The sequence below is a fragment of the Brassica napus genome, chromosome A9 (assembly GCF_020379485.1).
Source record: "Brassica napus cultivar Da-Ae chromosome A9, Da-Ae, whole genome shotgun sequence".
NCBI classification, from domain to species: Eukaryota; Viridiplantae; Streptophyta; class Magnoliopsida; order Brassicales; family Brassicaceae; genus Brassica; species Brassica napus.
The window spans coordinates 4,658,124-4,676,287 of NC_063442.1; the positions used below are offsets into that span (position 1 = coordinate 4,658,124).

The 18,164-nt window shown below is 35.6% G+C and overlaps 4 protein-coding genes and 1 non-coding gene across 5 annotated transcripts; 2 read left to right on the forward strand and 3 right to left on the reverse strand.

Annotated features, from left to right (window-relative positions):
• Window positions 1–36: 36 nt before the first annotated feature.
• Window positions 37–1,140, reverse strand: LOC106366177 (glutaredoxin-C1). The gene is made up of 4 exons (XM_013805747.3): window positions 927–1,140; window positions 602–690; window positions 425–523; window positions 37–317 (listed from the first exon to the last, which is right to left on the reverse strand). Exons 1-4 carry the CDS (start codon window positions 1,028–1,030, stop codon window positions 232–234), a joined length of 378 nt encoding a protein of 125 aa, XP_013661201.2. The 5' UTR covers window positions 1,031–1,140; the 3' UTR covers window positions 37–231.
• Window positions 1,141–1,264: 124 nt separating this feature from the next.
• On the forward strand, window positions 1,265–3,339 carry LOC106366176. The gene is made up of 5 exons (XM_013805746.3): window positions 1,265–1,656; window positions 2,008–2,080; window positions 2,164–2,511; window positions 2,574–2,893; window positions 2,979–3,339. Exons 1-5 carry the CDS (start codon window positions 1,582–1,584, stop codon window positions 3,195–3,197), a joined length of 1,035 nt encoding a protein of 344 aa, XP_013661200.2. The 5' UTR covers window positions 1,265–1,581; the 3' UTR covers window positions 3,198–3,339.
• Window positions 3,340–5,146: 1,807 nt separating this feature from the next.
• On the forward strand, window positions 5,147–7,317 carry LOC106366179. The gene is made up of 5 exons (XM_013805749.3): window positions 5,147–5,392; window positions 5,584–5,653; window positions 5,789–5,922; window positions 6,177–6,641; window positions 6,719–7,317. Exons 2-5 carry the CDS (start codon window positions 5,627–5,629, stop codon window positions 7,131–7,133), a joined length of 1,041 nt encoding a protein of 346 aa, XP_013661203.2. The 5' UTR covers window positions 5,147–5,392; window positions 5,584–5,626; the 3' UTR covers window positions 7,134–7,317.
• A 93-nt stretch (window positions 7,318–7,410) lies between these two features.
• Window positions 7,411–9,174, reverse strand: LOC106366180 (motile sperm domain-containing protein 2-like). Its single transcript, XM_013805750.3, has 6 exons — window positions 8,886–9,174; window positions 8,334–8,486; window positions 8,085–8,231; window positions 7,846–7,998; window positions 7,643–7,765; window positions 7,411–7,555 (listed from the first exon to the last, which is right to left on the reverse strand). The coding sequence occupies exons 1-6, from the start codon at window positions 9,021–9,023 to the stop codon at window positions 7,466–7,468; spliced, it is 804 nt and encodes a 267-aa protein (XP_013661204.2). The 5' UTR covers window positions 9,024–9,174; the 3' UTR covers window positions 7,411–7,465.
• An 8,198-nt stretch (window positions 9,175–17,372) lies between these two features.
• Window positions 17,373–17,444, reverse strand: TRNAD-GUC. The gene has a single exon. It is a non-coding gene; the product is annotated as a tRNA-Asp (tRNA).
• Between the last annotated feature and the right edge of the window lie 720 nt (window positions 17,445–18,164).

An 18,164-nucleotide genomic window follows, 5' to 3' on the forward strand; every position in this document is an offset into this window, starting at 1 on the left:
CTTTCTATATAATAGACAATAGACAAACAGAAAGAATGGTAACTCAAATTGGTCTTCCATTAACCAAACCATAGCATAAACAAGTAAACAACACAGTTTTGATGTCTTTTGTGTAAACCAAAGTTAACAACAACACAACAAAGGATCTCTCTTTATTTGGTTACTTTTGACAATATAAAACACAACACTCTTTCTTCACTTCCTTTGTCTCTACAAGACATCAGAGTTTCATCAAAGCTGGGAAGAGTTATTAGCGATAGCACCAGCTTCAGTAAGTAAAGGCACAAGCTTCCCTTGCTTGTTACTCTCCATCACTCCTGCAAACACAGAACCAAACAACACCCAAAGATTTAGTTAGCTCTTCCAGCGACCTGTGTATCTCCATTAATGAGCATAGAGTTTCTATAGTTTTCTTCTCTCTTACTATCACATCCACCGATATGTTTGCCTTTGATGAAAACATTAGGAACAGTGCTCTGCCCAGTCCACTCAGATAAAGCTGATTGGATCTCACCCCCATCACCTGTTAGCATGATCCACAATCAAGGTTCAATGAGGCGTATCATTATAAAGGTATTGACAGAGATTTTGGGTTACTTACTCATCTCATCGAGCTCAAGCACTTTAAAAGTTGCACCTAGCTGTGTCAACAGCTGTTTCACCCTCTGGCAATAACCACAGTAAGTCTTGCTGCAAAACATCAAAACCCAGATGGAAAAGACTCAAGCTTTTGATCAACCAAAGACCCTCAGAGATAGAGACTTACTACACAACCTATCAACAGATACCTAATCACAGATGAAAAGGTAAAAAGACTCAAGCTTTTGATTAACCAAAGACCTTGGAGATAGAGACATAATACACAACCTATCAGCAGATCATAACAGACACGTAATCACAGATGAAAGGGTAAAAAGACAGGAGACCTGAAGACAACGACAGGGTACTCGGAGACGATCTCTTTGGCTTTGTTCATCACCACCTCCATCTCTTCTTTGCTCAATCTGTTTCCACTGAACATAGAACCCATCTCTTCTCTCTCCTAAACAGTATACATGTATCTCTTTTTGAAGGAAACGAACAGAGGAACCGTTACAGATGTCTTCCGCTCGAGTTTCGTGCTGGCCAAATGAAAAAAACAAGGATTTGGATCAAGTTCCAAGTACTTACTTCTCTAAATGTCTTAACCGGATCCGTGCTTTAGAGAATCAAACCGGATCGGGTTCTTAAATAAACCGGATCCGTGCATAAAAGAAGAGGAGATGAAGAAAATGACTTGACCGGTGAAAAGTTGAAACAGAGGAGATGAGAGATTATTAGTTTAGCGTCGTCTCGCGAAACCTAAACAGGGCCAATCAGCATTTCTCATTCAGTGTGTTCGGAAAAGTCTTCATCTTTATTCTCCTCTGCTTTTGCATACCAAACATCAGTTTCTCCAGAGGATAAAGATTCTTCCCTTTTGCGAAATCTGAGGAGTTCTCTTGTGTATCAGCTTCATGGGTTTTGGCCTGTGTTGTTTGGCTGGTGTTTAAGTGGTGGTTCCAGCTTCAAAACTGTGTGTTGTGTGTCCTTTCACTAGCCATGGCTTCTAAACTTATGTCCTCCTCAGCGTCTGTATTGGTTCCAGGATCGTTTCAACCTCTGACTTCTTTTCAGGTGACATTTGTTCAACCAATCTCTCTGATACTAAGCCTTTAGATTCTTGTTTGTACACTTCGTTTAGATTATGTGGCTAGAGATATTGAACGAGTTTTGCTATACAAGATATAATATACATTTGGTCTTAGCTAGGAACACTCTAGTTAAGTTTGCAACTTAGGACAATGTAGTAGTCTCTGTGCTCTCTACATCATTCTTGCTGAGAATTATTTTAAAAAAAATTAGAACTTTCTGTGATTAAGATGACTAGTAGTAGGTTCTCATGAAGCAGCTTGTTGATGTGTTTCTCGGTTCTTGTTTATGGATGTTTTTTTGCTGACATTTCACCCTTTTTTTTCCAAACTCCAGTTTCGTCCATTGAGGCGGCATCAGCATGCTCATCTCCATTGTTACCATTCTCTCCACCGTAAAACTGATAAAAGTAACTTCCTTTCACTCTACCCTTATCTGTTTTTGCTTTCTTGTGTATGATCTTCTGATTGTTTCTTCATTCACTGTGAACAGTTGCTTCTCTTCACGTTTCCTTCAGAGAAGTCTCTCAAAAGAGAGCTTATTTGCCTCTTGCTACTTCAGAAGACGATCCAGAAACACTAAGTCAACCCGAAGATACACCTCGTGATGATAGTTCATCTATCCAACACAACGGAAACGGTGGTAAACCAGGTTTCATTTCGTTTTACAACCCTCGGAACAAGGCAGAGGATCTCCTTATCCCTCCTGAAGAAGCACAAAGCACATGGGGACGCCTTCTCTGGCTCATTGGTCCTACTGTCTTAGTCTCCTCTTTCACTCTACCTCCCATTTACTTGAGAAGAATCGTCTCGGCAGTTTTTGAAGACTCTTTACTCACAGGTTACCTCTCTTTCCATCCCTCTCCCTTTACTTCTCAACTTGACACAACTTTCTATTTGCAGACTTCCTCATATTGTTCTTCACTGAGGCTCTCTTCTACTGTGGAGTCGCCGCTTTTCTCCTGATAACACACCGTTCGAAAACGTCATCCACCAGAACCAATCCTTCCCAATTAGGACAAACAATCTCCTCCGTAGCAACGTTAGTGCTTAGTCTTATGATCCCAATGGTGACAATGGGATTTGTATGGCCATGGACCGGTCCTGCAGCTTCAGCTACTCTTGCACCCTACCTCGTAGGCATTGTCGTTCAGTTTGCTTTCGAACAGTACGCTAGATACAGGAAGTCTCCATCATCTCTCACCATCCCCATCATCTTTCAGGTACGCAGCAATGCAATCTTCTTGCCATAACAAATTTTTCACTTTTGTAACGTTTTTTTGAAAGGATATGTGTTTGGTTCTTTAGGTGTATAGACTTCATCAGCTGAATAGAGCGGCGCAGTTAGTGACAGCGTTGTTGTTCACGGTGAAAGGAGCAGAGGCAACGGTTAATAATCTTGAAATCAAGAAATCACTGGGTATGCTTTTGAGTGTGATACAGGTTTTGGGTATGATTTCAATATGGTCCATCTCAAGCTTCCTCATGTGGTTATCACCACCACCACCTTCCCAAAACCAGTCTTGAAGAATAATTGTTATGTTTTCAGTTTCTAAAGTGTATAATAACTTCACCTTTTGATAGGTTTATTTACATTTGAAAGATAAATGGTTATGGTTCTAGAGGTGTAAAGAGTGAAATTTGTTTTTGAAAAACATGTTTTTCTATTTATAGTAATTCCACTCTCCTTGTCCGAAGGAAAATCCATAGTGTTATGTTCAAATTGCTTTTGTATCAGGTTTTGGTCGGATGAACTTGTTAGCAAGTCTTCTCCCATGCGGTTCATTGACTCCCTTTGGATCCAATCAAGTGTAGTCTGAGCTTATAGTTAATCTTTATTCCTCAAGTAACAATATCAAGTCTCAAAAGTAAACGACTAACAGCAGACTCCTTGTCTGAAAAAAAAAGTCCATATTATGTCTACTCCAATAGCTTTATTATCAAGGTTTGGCTGCATCATCTTAATCAGACCAGTTTAGCCCAAGGTTCATCATAAGTCCTTATTCCTCAAGTAATCATATCAAGTCGAAAGTACCTCTAATCTCCTTGTCTACAAAAAATCTAGTGTTATTTTCACTCCTTTATTATTATTTTTATTGATACAGAAAAGAATAGTAATGGAGAGTCAGAAATCTCGTGTGGAAAATCGACGCTCATCGAGCCAATAAGGCTGCTTGCTTTCGATATAGTTTTGAGTTCATCATTCTCATAAGAATAAGCCAAAGCAAAAGCTCAGATAAATATTTAAACAAGCTTAAACTCGATTGCTTTATTATCAATGTTTGGTTGCATGTACTTAATCAAACCAGTTTAGTCCCAAAAACCATCGTTAATCCTTATTCCTCAACTAATTATCACAAGTCTCAGAACACATAAAACTACAAAACTAGATGGGTAAATCTCTGTTCAGGAGTAAAAATTTTTACCAAACATTTTTTTTTAAAGAGTAAATAATTAACTGTCCTAAAGGTAGGATTTCCATAAAGCCAATAAGGTATCAACATAGAGAAAATATACTACAAATCGTTTAGATACATATCGAGAGTAAAATTGTATGCCATAAGGTAAAAAATCGATTTCAATATTACTGAAAATAAATATTGAAACTGCGATCTTTTACACACCGAAGGGTCAACACATGAAGAAAGGCATTAAAAAGTTGATTTGTGCAAAAGATGGCCGCTCTGCCTACGAAAACGACATGACATGCGGATGGAAGATTTTTGCACATCACAATATCCAAAATAATTTCAAGTAACATGTTACATAAAATATGAAAAAGTTGTAGATGATATCTATCTCTTACTATCTTCAATGAAGAATACATGAAAACTATTTAACCAACCTACTATTTGAATGGAACCTTAAGAAGTATTATGTATCGACCAAAATAAACATCTAATGTTGGATAGAAGATTTTAAAAACATCACAATATCCAGATCTGTTTTCCAACAAGACCGACCGAACACACGGTCTAGACAAGCAACAAACATGGATATGTTGAAAGAATATCTAAAGAACAAAACGAAAGAGAGAATATGCAGAGGAGGAGATGCAAAGGAGGCTACTGAAAGTTAGGTGAGGATATGCAAGAGGAGATTTGGTTTATATATAAGGATTCAAAATTAGGTCAATGGAGGAAGACAGCAGACTAGGCGGTGGAAATATAAATGGAAATAAATCTCATAAGAAATAATAGAAAAATAAAATTTATTTTTTGGTCAGCGGGCAGATGGATATATTCAATGAAACTTGGATGGGTGGGCAGCTGCCCGGTGAATTAAACAGTTGAGCAACTTGTCTGAACAAGGCCGCCTCGAGACCCACACTATGTTCTCGGTTCAACTTGGTTAGCTAATCTAATTGTCTTTAAAGGTTTAGGCCAAGTTGACACAAGGGTCCATTACAAAGGCCCAATAAAACAAAAAAGCAAGTTTCCCTGAAACGATGTCGTTTAGACGGTGTTGGTATTAAAAAAAAAAAAAATCCATTAACCACCGCTTGCTTGTCTGCAATCTCCTCTCGCTATCTCTTCCTAATCCATCATCTTCTCTATCTATCCGCTTCCTCCTTCCTTCCCTTCTCTGTTAAAAAGTTTCAATCTTTCGATTCAAAGCTTCGAACTTTGGGTTCTCTTCCCCCACACCTTTCTTCTTCATCTTCTGTGTATTTCTCACGGGCGTACGAACAAACCCAGAAGACAAACAAGCTCATGATTGAGGTCAGTTCTTATCCTGTCTTCAATTTATAATTATAATTTGAAACCCCGTTGTGGGCACTTCCTACTTGTGTGTTATATTCGATTTGTTGGAGAATTGGTTGCTAGAGAAGACTTGTGGTAGCTAGGAGGATGTAAAAGTTTATGCCTTTGTGTGAGTAACTAAACTTGGTTTGTGTGTTAATGATGAACAGAGTATGACCTTTTTGTAAATGATTCACTGCTCAGCTGGAGACAATGGTGTTGCTAACCCATCAATTGCAGGTATTGGATAATCTTACAAGTCCTATCTTTTCTTTGCATCTGTGTTATTGGTTACAAAACAAATGATTGTCTGTCTACATATTGTCACTTTTCATGTTGTACCTTCCTTAATATCACTCTTGTAATCTAATGTAGGGTTCACATGTCTTACTTCCTTGGAGTTCACCAACATGGACCAAAGGCTTGGTTATTAAGAGACCTGTTACGACAATACGTCTTGCTGGGAGGAAAGAAAAGAGTTTACGATTGAAGCAAAGTTGTTGTTTTAGGTTAGAATCCCACTTCACAAGTGCCTCTGCTTCTTTCCCTTATTATTTGAGCATTTACACAAAATGGTACAACTTAGTATGAATCCTGAATTGAATTGTGGCTCTTTACAGAGCTGAGACCCAATTGTTAGATACTGAGAAATGGTTTACTGCTTGAGATCTGATGAACTCTTTCTTCAATAGGCCTCTTTGATCATTAGGAAACTATATTTCTCTTTGCAGTAAATTGTTGGAATCATGAACTGTTTTTGCAGTTTAGGGTCTCCTTGCAGTAGTGGACTGAAAGCAAAATCTTTCAAGGTTACATCATTCAAAGGCGGAATCCAAAACCGTGAATCAGGAGGAAGTGAGGGTGGGAAGAAAGTTACTAACAACTCGGTAAAACTATCTTACCGTTCAGATGATGACGAAAACAACGTGAACAGCTCTCCAAAGGCACAGAACACATCGCTTTCATATACCTCGGAAGCAGATGACTCAGTCACAGGACAACCTGCTATCCAGAAGCTATTCAAGAAATGGTTAACACTGCTGCGCACACAATCACCTACTCAAGCGGCTGACGAGGCTTTGGGAGGAGAAGAAGAGTCTCCACAGACGACAAAGGCGGAAACTGAGACAGAGATCAAGAAAACAGAAAGCCTCCAGAGTACAAAGAGTACACTCTGGACCTTGTTCTGGAGTCTAGACGCATCTATCAAGATTCCTTTGCTGTTATTGTAAGTATTGAGCATCATCAGTGCATCGTTTTCTTTTGTTTGATGAGGCTGATCTAGAAGTTATGACCATTGTGCAGTGTTCCAGCTTTCTTAGCTGTTAACGCAATCTATGGAGCTGAAGTTACAAAGGAGCTGTCCCCTCTGTGGATAGCTGGTCCCTTGATCGTCGCCCTTTATGTCAAAATGTTCCAAGGACTATGCGCCCTTTACGCCTTCTGCTTCAAACAAACCGCCAAAGTGATAAGAAACCTACCATCTTATTACATCATGGCGTACCATTACATCGCCCAGGGCAAGCTCAGGGACGACGTGAGAGGTCTGGTGACTCGTCCAATGGTGGCGGTTAAGAACGCTGACTACAAAGAGCTCACAGGCGCCAAACTGAAACAGCTTCGAGAGTGGCTCGTTGAGAAGTACTTGGATTTTGTTGAATCTATTTGGCCTTATTACTGCAGAACTATCAGATTCCTGAAGAGGGCTAACTTGATTTGAAGCTCTTCAACTCAAATTCTGAGTTCTCAGGGATGCTCTGTGATCTGTACTTTTCATGTTGTCTTTGGTTTTACCCTTTTTGATTCTTAAAATCTTAGAAAGGCTTTCCATGTCTTTGCTGTTGTTGTCTCCATGTATACTGCTACCTTTTTTGAGGTTCTACACTGAGTTCTTTTGCTATTAATGTTCCCTTTAATCCATAGTTTCAATATTCATACACACATATAGACATGTTTAGAGATACAACAACAGAAGACGCTAGTGTTTTAAATATCTCCTATGTCTTTAGCTTCTGGATTTTGATGGTAATGTTTCTCAATGAGTAGCCTTTGTCACTGTACTTTATCGCTTCTGAAATTTGATGGTATTGTTTCCTCGGTGAAGTACTCCTTTCTCACAGTCTCTACCGAACAAAACTTGACCTTCACAATCAAACAACAACCAGTTAGAGCACTGAATGATATCATGCCCGACTTTACCGGTTTAGTGTCAGTTGGTATGGAGCTTACCAGAGAGGCATATGACTTCACAACCGGTTTGGTGAATTGCCAAATAGGCTGGAAAATGAATGGAGCATCTACAAAAAGGACTTCATCCAAACGGCTTGGATAGTAATAGTAAAACACATCAAACTGCAAAACAGAAAAGACGAACAATAAGATCAAAGACAAATAGAGATACCAAAACATTGAACCTGTAAGAAGATATATACCAGGAAAGTCAAGAACTTGAGATCTGCGTTTTGAGAACCGAACCCACGGAGATCAAAGATCCCAAGTATCTTGTGTTGTCCTGCTGGTAGTTTACTCAAAGCCTTTTCAAGTAAGAACACGCAAAGCTTTTCATCTTCTATTGGATCAAGCAGCTGCATAGAAAAAACATGATTAATAAATAAAAAAATCCTCAAAACATCATTGAGGAAAACTTGAGATATAGTATTGTCTAACTTGCCCCTGGGATGTGTTTTGCAGGAGCTACAATAACTACAGGTCGACCTTTAACATCTAGAAACCCATGTACATATGCTTTTCCTGTCTCAGCAGCTGCTTTGACTGAATCTTCAGATAGTTCGTTTACCTTGAACTCATGACGCCATTTCTGTAAGCTTCAGTTAAGGATTCACATTACCAGCAAAACACAAGCAATGGCTTCAAGATTATTGAATGATTGAAGAAAGAATAACACAAAGGAAGAGGATACGATAGCTTTAGTTAGCTTTCCAATGGCTTCATCAACAGAGAATCTCCTGTCTTTCAAAAACCAAAGGATCATTTCCTCATCATCTCGTCCGTTTTTGCCAATTGGGAGAGTAGTACAGTCTTTTGCAAGGCGTTCTTTAACTTCCAAAACTAGCTGCACCACAAAGTTGCAAACTTTTTCATTACATAAACAAATCTCTCCTCATAAAAGTCCATTTAACATTCTCTCTTCCATCAAATTGCTTGTCAAGTAATCTTGAAATGAAGCTAACAGTGAGCAAGAAAGAGACTAAAGAGAAGTAGTTGCTGAGTTTTTCCAAAGTTTCAATCTTTACTGAATATTTGTAACTCAAGAACCCAAATCTCAGACAAAACAAGCAAAAGTTTTGTTCTTTATTCTTCTTCAGACAGAGCTTCTAATGCCAAGAACAGAGACAAGACCACAAAAGCATAAAGGCAACGAACAAGAAACCTATTGCGTAACAAAAGAAGGTAACGTCTTCGTAAACATTCATACAGTTTCCATGATTCTCTCTCTCTCTCCTTCACTAACCTTGTTCGCATTGGGAGAATCTGACACGCAACTTCTGACGGAGAATCTGCAGCTCCGAGATCGATCACTGTAAAAGCTCTTCGGGTTTTTGAAACTGATTGAAGCAGCAAAGAGGGTTGAGCTCAAACGGATCGACATTGAGGGAAACGAGCAAATAAAAATCGAAACTTTACTCTTGTTGGTGTTAGATTCTCAGAGGAGAGATTAGAAGGAGCTATGGGTGGTGAATTGTCAATTAGGAATCTGGAATCATCTGGTTTATAGATACAGCTGCAGAGGAGAGCCATATGGTTCTGCTTCTGCCTTTTTATAGACACACAATTTTGCTTCTTTATACACATGGTTACGGGTCTTTGTCTGGATTTGGAGCCGGTTTAGAGTGATTTGGAGCCGGTTTGGAGTGATATGGATCCGGTTTAGAGTGGTTTAAAACCGGTTTAGTGGTTTATAATTGGTATTAGAGTGGCTTGAAACCGGTTTATAGTTTGTTTGTATCCGATTAAGTGGTTTGGAACCGTTATAGAGTGGTATGTATCCGATTGAGTGGTTTGGAACCGGTTAGAGTGGTTTATATATTGTTTAGAGTGATTTGGAACCGGTTTAGAGTCTCGAATCCACGTTCGGATCCGGTTCAGTGTCTGGTTTGATTAGACCGAACGCTAGAGTGTACCGTATTACTTTTATATTTCACTCGAGTAATAGTTAGCCAAAGGAGAACTAAGTGATTTTCATTCATATGTGAACTCCACTGCAAATTACAAATTGCTTCAGCTTGCTTTAAATGGTGCATCTCTAGGCATCAGCCACCTACTGTGTATCCTGAACTTGACATGGTTTCTATGGTGATATAAATAATGCCGGATGAAGACTATATAAATGGATGGATGGATGGAGGGAGGGAGGGAGGAAATGAGAGGCTAGCGATAATTTCTGAAGTTGTCATGATGGACTGTTTCCTTTCATGTTCTTAACATAAATCTAGAATGAGATGAATAATAAGAATAGTAAAACTTAAACTATATTCATGCATGTGAAAAATAGGATGAACAAAATAGTCAAATACTATAACATTAAGTAGGCCCTACATTAAGTATGGTTTCATGGTATTTGAGTGATAAATCTTTTGAAAAAGTGCATGATATAGAATAATCCTATTCATTTCTCTAGTTTCAGTTTCATTTTGATGTTTTTTACTTTATACCTAACAGAATTATATAAAATTATATCAAAAGAACTGGTTATTTAACAATTCTATTATGTTTTGTTATTTACATCTTGCAATAAAATTTTATGTTCATGTTAAATGTAAAATATATAAGAACTTTAAATTATTACTAAAATATAAAATAAAGAAGTGAATTTATATATGTAATCCTGATCATCTGACCCTTTTATGTTACTTGATCCTCTAGCACATTATTTCATAAAATTTCTGTTTTGAAACAGTTACAAACAAAATATATGTAAAACAGTTTTGTATTTAATTAACAATCAAAGATAAATAAAATATTCTTGGAATATTCTTTTAAACTGAAACATTTTTTTAAGGTTGGATATATTATACTATTACAAACTCTGAGAAATATTACAGACGATTCCATAGTCGACAATTCTACCTACTTTATAAGGATTCACGCATGACTGCGTCACCTGAGCCGCCCTATCGGATCTATGTTTGACGGTACTCTTTGCGCCATGCTGCAGATCTCTTGTATGTCATTTTTCCTTTAATTCATATAATTCTGTTTTCTCTGGAAATTGAAACCCAGACCTCCGGATATAGAATCATTAATGAACCCTTGGTCAAACCACTGGACTAATGGGATTTCACAACTGAAACATTTTAAAGAAGAAAAAAACGAAATCACAAAAAAAAAAAAAAACTGAATGAGTTATTTGGTCACAATTACAGTACTATATAATTTGGTCAAAAATGAATAGACTAAAATAGAGAATATACCTGGTTTTCCGTAAAAAGAAAAGAATATACCGATTTCATAATATTCTAGGACAAAAACTGCCTTTTGTTATAGGTAAATTAGGACACAAATTTTCTAGGGTCCAAAGTCAAATTTCAACACTTGACGTATTAATGATTGCTTGGCATATAAAAGGCTAGTGCTCTTACATGTGGTTCAACATAAACAAGACAAAGAGGTGGTCGTTTTATCTTTATATATAGAGAGAGCTTCCATTATATATACATAACACACACAAAAATATCAAGTTAAGAAAAATGGAGAAAAAATTGAGTGTGGCGATGATGGTGTTCGTTTTGGTGGTGATGGCTGCCATTGGAGGAGAAGCAATAAATCATTTGTGTACATTTAAATGTGAGATTACCTGCCGCGATCCGGAGTTCAAAAGCGAGTGCTTCAGAGCATGTATGGCTGACTGCGACCATGATAAACCTACAAGTACCTTTCACTCAACTAAAGCATACTCGTAAAGATCTCTCTCTATCTCTGTATATATGCATGTATGTATACTTGTGTGTGTATTTGTATGTCATAGCAGTGAAAGTTGACATTGTTTCTATGGCGATCAAAAATGCAGGATGAAGACTGGGGAGATGGAAGAAATGAGAGAGTAAAGTAGTTTCAGAATTTCTCATGATGTTCCTTTTCTTTTCTGTCTACATGTAAACGAAAATCTGCAATAATAAAAAGATTAAATAATAGTAAAAGATTTAACAAGGTATTTGGGATAACATACACAATTCATCTATTGATATTCAAAAACTAATTATTTGTTGGAAATAGTGCATGGTCATCTGAATCATTGAATTTAACTTGATTCGGTGGTTAAGTATGAAATTATCAAAGGTTACACATGAAATGATCATATATTTGTTTCCGATTTAATATACAGTCACTTTTCTTTATTCTATATACATTTTTTGTATGTTGAAAGTTGATAAATCTCTATCCATCTTTTATTTTTGGATCACTGGTTTACTATATTCTAGATATATTCTGTAATTCGTGTTTGAGCTACTTCATAAACGGTTTAGCATGTAGAAGTGATAGTAGCGACTAGATGAAAGCATGCTATATTCTAGATATATTTTGTAAGTCGTGTTTGGACTAGTTCATAAATGGTTTTACGTGTAGATGGGATTAGAATAACTAGATGAAAGCAACATGATAAAAATATATGATCATTTCGCATCCAATACTGTATATAACTTTAGAAGAACGTAATTAACAAAGTACAATTTTCATTTATTCATCAGAGAAAGGGTTTAGTCTTCCATGAAAAGAAAAAATGGAATACGGGAATTTCATTAAGGTTTGATCGAAATTCAGCAAATTTTATACATAGTTGGAATCAAATTGATGAGAACCAAGTAGTTAACCGAAGTAAACCAACGTATAATGATAAGCAACCACGTACAATAATATTGCTTAACGGAACCGATACAATCTCAAGATCTCAATCAAGACCTTGAGCCCTCAAATCCAGAGAACAACCTCTCTGAACTTGCCTTCAAATGCATAGACACTCCTCTGATTTGCCTAAAAAATTCTCTATGATCTTTCGATAATCCTCAACAACTCTCATCGATCCTTATTTATACTCTCCAGTTTCAGTAACAGCAAAGCCTCTGACTGAATCAGCAACTTCGCTAACTTGCCAACACAGCAACCATCAGCCACGTCAGCTATAGTATTCGGTATCTATCATATAACTAGATGAACTTCTATAGCAACCGGTTAGTGCACTTTGTACTCTGGTACAAACATCACTTCGCTCAAACAAAAATGTGCCTCATAGATTGTGTGAACAAGCTATGCAAGCATCATCCACTAAATACTCGCAGTTAATATCTCTCTATAGAATACTTGTGTGTCAGTATACACGTATGTGTGAGTGTCAGCGCCGGTCTAAGAGTGGTGAAGGCTCCACACAAAATTTGGATTTTAGCTGTGTAATTTTTAATAAAAAACCAATAAAAAAATTTAGCCTAAAAATTTGAAAAAAGGCGTGGACCCTAAACGGTTGGTTCTAATATTTCTGCTGCGGGCCGGGCCTCGTGAGTGTGTCTGTAAAGTGAAATTTACATGGTTTCTGTGGTGACGATGCAGGATGAAGACTAGATAGATAGATGAAACCAGAGGATAGAGATAGTTTCTAAATTGGTCATGATAGAATATTCATTTTCTTTCACTGGTAGATGTAAAAAAAAGTATAATAAGATCAAGTGAAATTGCATTTCATATACACAATTTTTCCCATAATTAACTCAATACCCTAAATCTCATACCATGGTATCTTTGTTCATAGACACACAACTTGTTACATCATGTGTATTTACCTAATTTTCAACTTCTTTGTAGTTTTTTAGCTAATTGACTATCCATAATAATAAAAAGAGTTTCACATATTCATGCGACAAATCAGATGAAAAATGAAGTATTATAAATAATGGGAAACTCTGAAAAAATACTCTAGTAAGAGATTTTATTTTGAAAACTACACTGTCTTTTTTATTCTTTTGAAAACTACATTTATTTATAAACTAAAAGACTAAATTACCCTTGACCAATAAAGACTATATATTACATAACTAACAAATTACGTTTATTACATTCACTCGTGAATGTATGATAGATCAAAATATTTCGTGATCGTAGTGTAAAAATATAAGATGTAAGACTGGTTTGAGTATTTAGATGCGTCTCATATATAAGTTAGAGACCTATTAGGCTATTACAAATAAGAATAAACGAATCAAACTGTAGCATCTTAATAAAGAGAGTCTATGCCTAAAATGACAGAGAAGCGGATATCATAAGCTAAGCTTCCTACCGACAAGGTAAACATCAACATAGTTAAGTCTCTCTTTTCTACTATGTGGAGACGTAGTACGTGAAGTGCTTGTTATCGGTGTTAGCAGCACTTATTGGGGAATAATGTGTATTCACATGCTCAGAAACAAATGAAATCCAACCCTATATGGTATCTCACATGTCTCCAACGTTAGGATTGACAGGTTTATAAATCTTTCTTAAGTAAACATATATATCCCATGATGTTGGACAAAAAGATAACATTCAACCGCAAGAAAATTAACATTCTCAAAAGTTTATAACAGTCGGACGTCAATTTACGCGAGGTTTCAGTATCCTTAGAATCAGATGGATTCTTATCTCGTCATTCTCTTTTACATCTTTTTTTTTCTCAAACAAAGAATACTACGTAGAGGTCCTGTTCTGCATCTTCTTTGTCGCCACCTCGATTTATGACATGAATTCCTTCATAACTACGCAATCTGAAAAATGTACAATACAATCTTACATGGTTTCGTATGAATTAAACACCTAATCAAAACAATTTTCAGTACCACAACATACAATTTGATTAGGAATTAAAATGTGACCTTGACCTACGTACATACATAATTAAAATAATAAAAATGTAATTTTAATTTAAATCAGGGCAAAAATAGCTTATCATATATAAAATACTCTCTATGTTCCTAAATATAAAATGTTTAGGAAAAAACACATATATTAAGAGAGAAAAAAAATTTCTAGAAAATATTATTAAAACTATAAAATAATTGTATTCAACCAATTACAAAATAGATTATTAAATATATATGATTAGTTATACAGTTTTTAATAAAGTAAAAGTTACCTAGAAAGTTGAAAACATCTTATATATTGGAACATTAATTTTTTTTGGAACATCCTACATTTAGTGAACCTTTATGAAATCCTACATCAAATAACATGTGTTTTTGGTGAACCTTTATAGAGGGAGTAGTGTAGTTTTCAAAACATCAAATAAACAGTGCATTTTTAAAATTTGAAATCCTAAATAAGGTTTTTGCCTAATTAACATGTGTTTTTGGTGAACCTTTATATTTTCCTAATTATAATTATAACTTGTTCATTGTTTCAAGTATAATTACAACATGGTATTTGAGAAAACTGATATGAATCTATTGATATGCAAAAACAAATGATTTACTGTATTGGTGATTTTTAGAAAAAATGGATGATTTAGAGTAAATCTATTCATTTTTCTATTTTTAGTTTCATTTTGATGTCTTTACTTTATACCTAAACAAAACTATATATTTTAAGATTACACATAAAAATTAAATTAAAAGAACTACTTAGTTAGCAAAATAAACTTTTATTTTGAATGTTTGCTATTTTACATTATTTAATAAAAGTTCATGTAAACGGTTCGGTTACATAAAAAATTATTGAATTATTATTAAAATGTTTTTAGAGTTGTAAAATTGTATATGTAAAATTTTGAAGATAATTATAAATTAAATTTGAATGATATATACTGAGGATCAATACTATTAAAACAGAAGAATTTTTTATGTACTTACGAATAGTCTAGGTTGAACCATTACATTTATTTAAATTTCTATTATTTCTCCTACAACTAATTACTTATTGTTAAATATATATCATATCTAACTACCTATTTTAATATTTTCAAAATAAGATATCTAAAAGATATTCTTAAGTATCTTTTCTAAGATTTTATTTTAATAATATTTTTAATACCTTTTTATTTAAAATGTAAATATACATTTCTTCTTAATATTTACTTTACATAATAAAATTCATAATTAATATTAAATATAATTAGCAAAATAATATTAATTCATTTTTTATTTATATAACAAGTAATAACACTCCTAAAATATTTATATATACCTAATTTATATTCATAATTAAATTACTACAACATTTTATAAATATAAAGTAATTAAATCAATTTATTAACTATTTGATAAATTATAAAATTAAATAATAACATATATTCATGAATTTTATAACATATTTTAAAACAAAACATTAAAATAAGATATATAAACTAATAAATAATTTCATATTTTAATATAAATTTTTAAATTATAATATTAAAAATAATTCAATATTTTTATCAAGTATGACACGGGTTGAATGGCATATATTTAACATAAAAATTTAAAATAAATTTGTACCATAATTTAAGCTTTATAGTGTAAATAAATTTAATATGGGATGGGTTATGTAAATGAATTATCTTATCTTCATAAAACTATATTCATGTAAATTTTAATATAACTATCTATTCTTTTTAAAAAATAGGCTCGATAATTGATATCTTGCATGTTTACATGTTTTTAGCCTTCATATCTTGTACATTTTGATCATATAGATTAGGAATTAAGCATCTTTAGAGTCTATGTTGCATGCATTGTCCTTATTAGATGTTGGAGAGTGCTATGGAGTGATTGGAGATGTTTGGGAGCATTGTGATTCAAAAAAGAAGTAGAAAAGGATCATTGGGCGAGTAGAGGAGCTGGAGCGACCTACTGGAGCGAGGTCATGCACCCGCTCTGGATGAGTGAAGTGTAGAGCGACCCACGGGAGCGAGGTATGACACTCGCTCTGTACTAGAGCGACCTCTTGCACCGGGGTAGTGCACCCGCTCCGAGCTCAACATGTCGTCGACAACTTTCCAGATGTGGAGCGACCTGGTGCAGCGAGGTCATGACCCCGCGCGGAATTTGAAGAAGTGGAGGTGATCTTTGGAGCGACCTACGGGAGCGAGGTCACGCACCCGCTCCGAGCATTCTTTATCTTAGTCGAATTTTAATGTTTTAAAAGGGCTTTTTAGACTTTTTAATGGAAACCATTAGGTTTTCCAAAGACATATAAATACTCTTGTAATCCTAAAGTTAGGATCTTATCTTATTTTCTATCTAATCACAAAGAACTTTGAGTGTGATTTCTTAGATTATATTGATCACTAATCATGATTAACACCAAATCATCATTGATTCTTGGGTCTATCATGACAATTAGTGAGTAGTCATCTTTGGATTCATGGGTTAGGGAGATTAAGGGTGATTAAGCTAAATCTAAGGTGTTTAGGTATAGATCAATCTTGTTCCTTGCTAGTAGAGTGCTTTTAATGCAATTTTAGAGTTGACCTCTCTAAAGTTGAGCTCTAGGCATTTCATACCCGGAAGGTGTTTGATGAAATGCCTGAACCAACTCTCCTAAGCTTTTAACATTCTTTACCAAAGGGATTTGTTGTTAAAGGTGTTAAGATGGCTAGTAGACTTGAGATTAATGATTACTTAGATAACATTCAACCAAAGGAATTTGATGCTTGAGTTATCTAGGTAAATGAGCATTCATCTAGGGATAGAGTTTGCTTAGGATTGTGTCTAGGTCTAAGGTAGATATAAATTGGTTGAAAGTTGACACCTTTAGGTTGAATCTTGATCACCCAAGATCAATTCCCATAACCCATGAGTTCTCCCATCTTATAAGAAAGAAAGCTTTGTCCTTTATTGCATTTTAGGTAGAAATCTAGTTTAAAATCATCTCAAGAACTGGTAGCACTTAGATTAAGTAAGGTCTTGCATTCTCTTTGCATCATAATCACTTAGAACTGGTTTGACATCCTTTATACTACAACATTTGATTAGGAGCCTTGAAACTCTTATCATCAAATTGGCGCCGTTGCCGGGGATCGAACCCGGGTCACCCGCGTGACAGGCGGGAATACTTACCACTATACTACAACGACAAGTACATGCAACTTGCCTCTCATCTCAAGGCTTTGGAGAGTCAAGTTGCTTCTATGCCTTCATCCTCCAAGCAGCCAATGGGATCTCTACCAGGAAAACCAGAAAAGAACCTTAAGGAGTCTTGCAATGTTGTCTTCTCTACTACTTTTCCAGAGATTGAGCTGAGTGATCATGAGAAAGAAGAGGAGGATGAGATTGAACGGCTGGTATTTGGAACTGAGTTTGGGGAAGTTGAGAGATTTGTTGTAGCCACAGCTGAAGCACAGATCGTGATGGACGCTGCCATCAAGGTTGAAGCAACGAATCTGCAAAGAGCTGAGCACAAGGCTGAAAAACAAGTTGAGAAGAGAGCTGACAACAAGCTAAAAAAGGTTAAGCTAGAAGAAACAACTAAGGTTGAGCTTTCACCCTATGATCAACTCCCTTTCCCCCAAAGAGTTCTCACCAAAGCTCAAAGGAAGGTGCTCTCCAAGTTCAGGAAAGATCTTACTGATGTTGGCGTCAGGCTTCCAGAAATCTCGGGTATGCGTGAAGCTCATGTCCAGATGATGCTCATCAACGACATTCTAGACCACCAAGCTGAAGTGGCTGAGCTTTTGGACATCTCCATTATGAAGATTGATCCACCAATCCCTCCAAAGTTTCTCCCTAAAATTGAGTCTCAAGGGATGTTCACCTTGCCTTGCAACCTTGGTAAGTTCACTTTTGATGATGCTCTT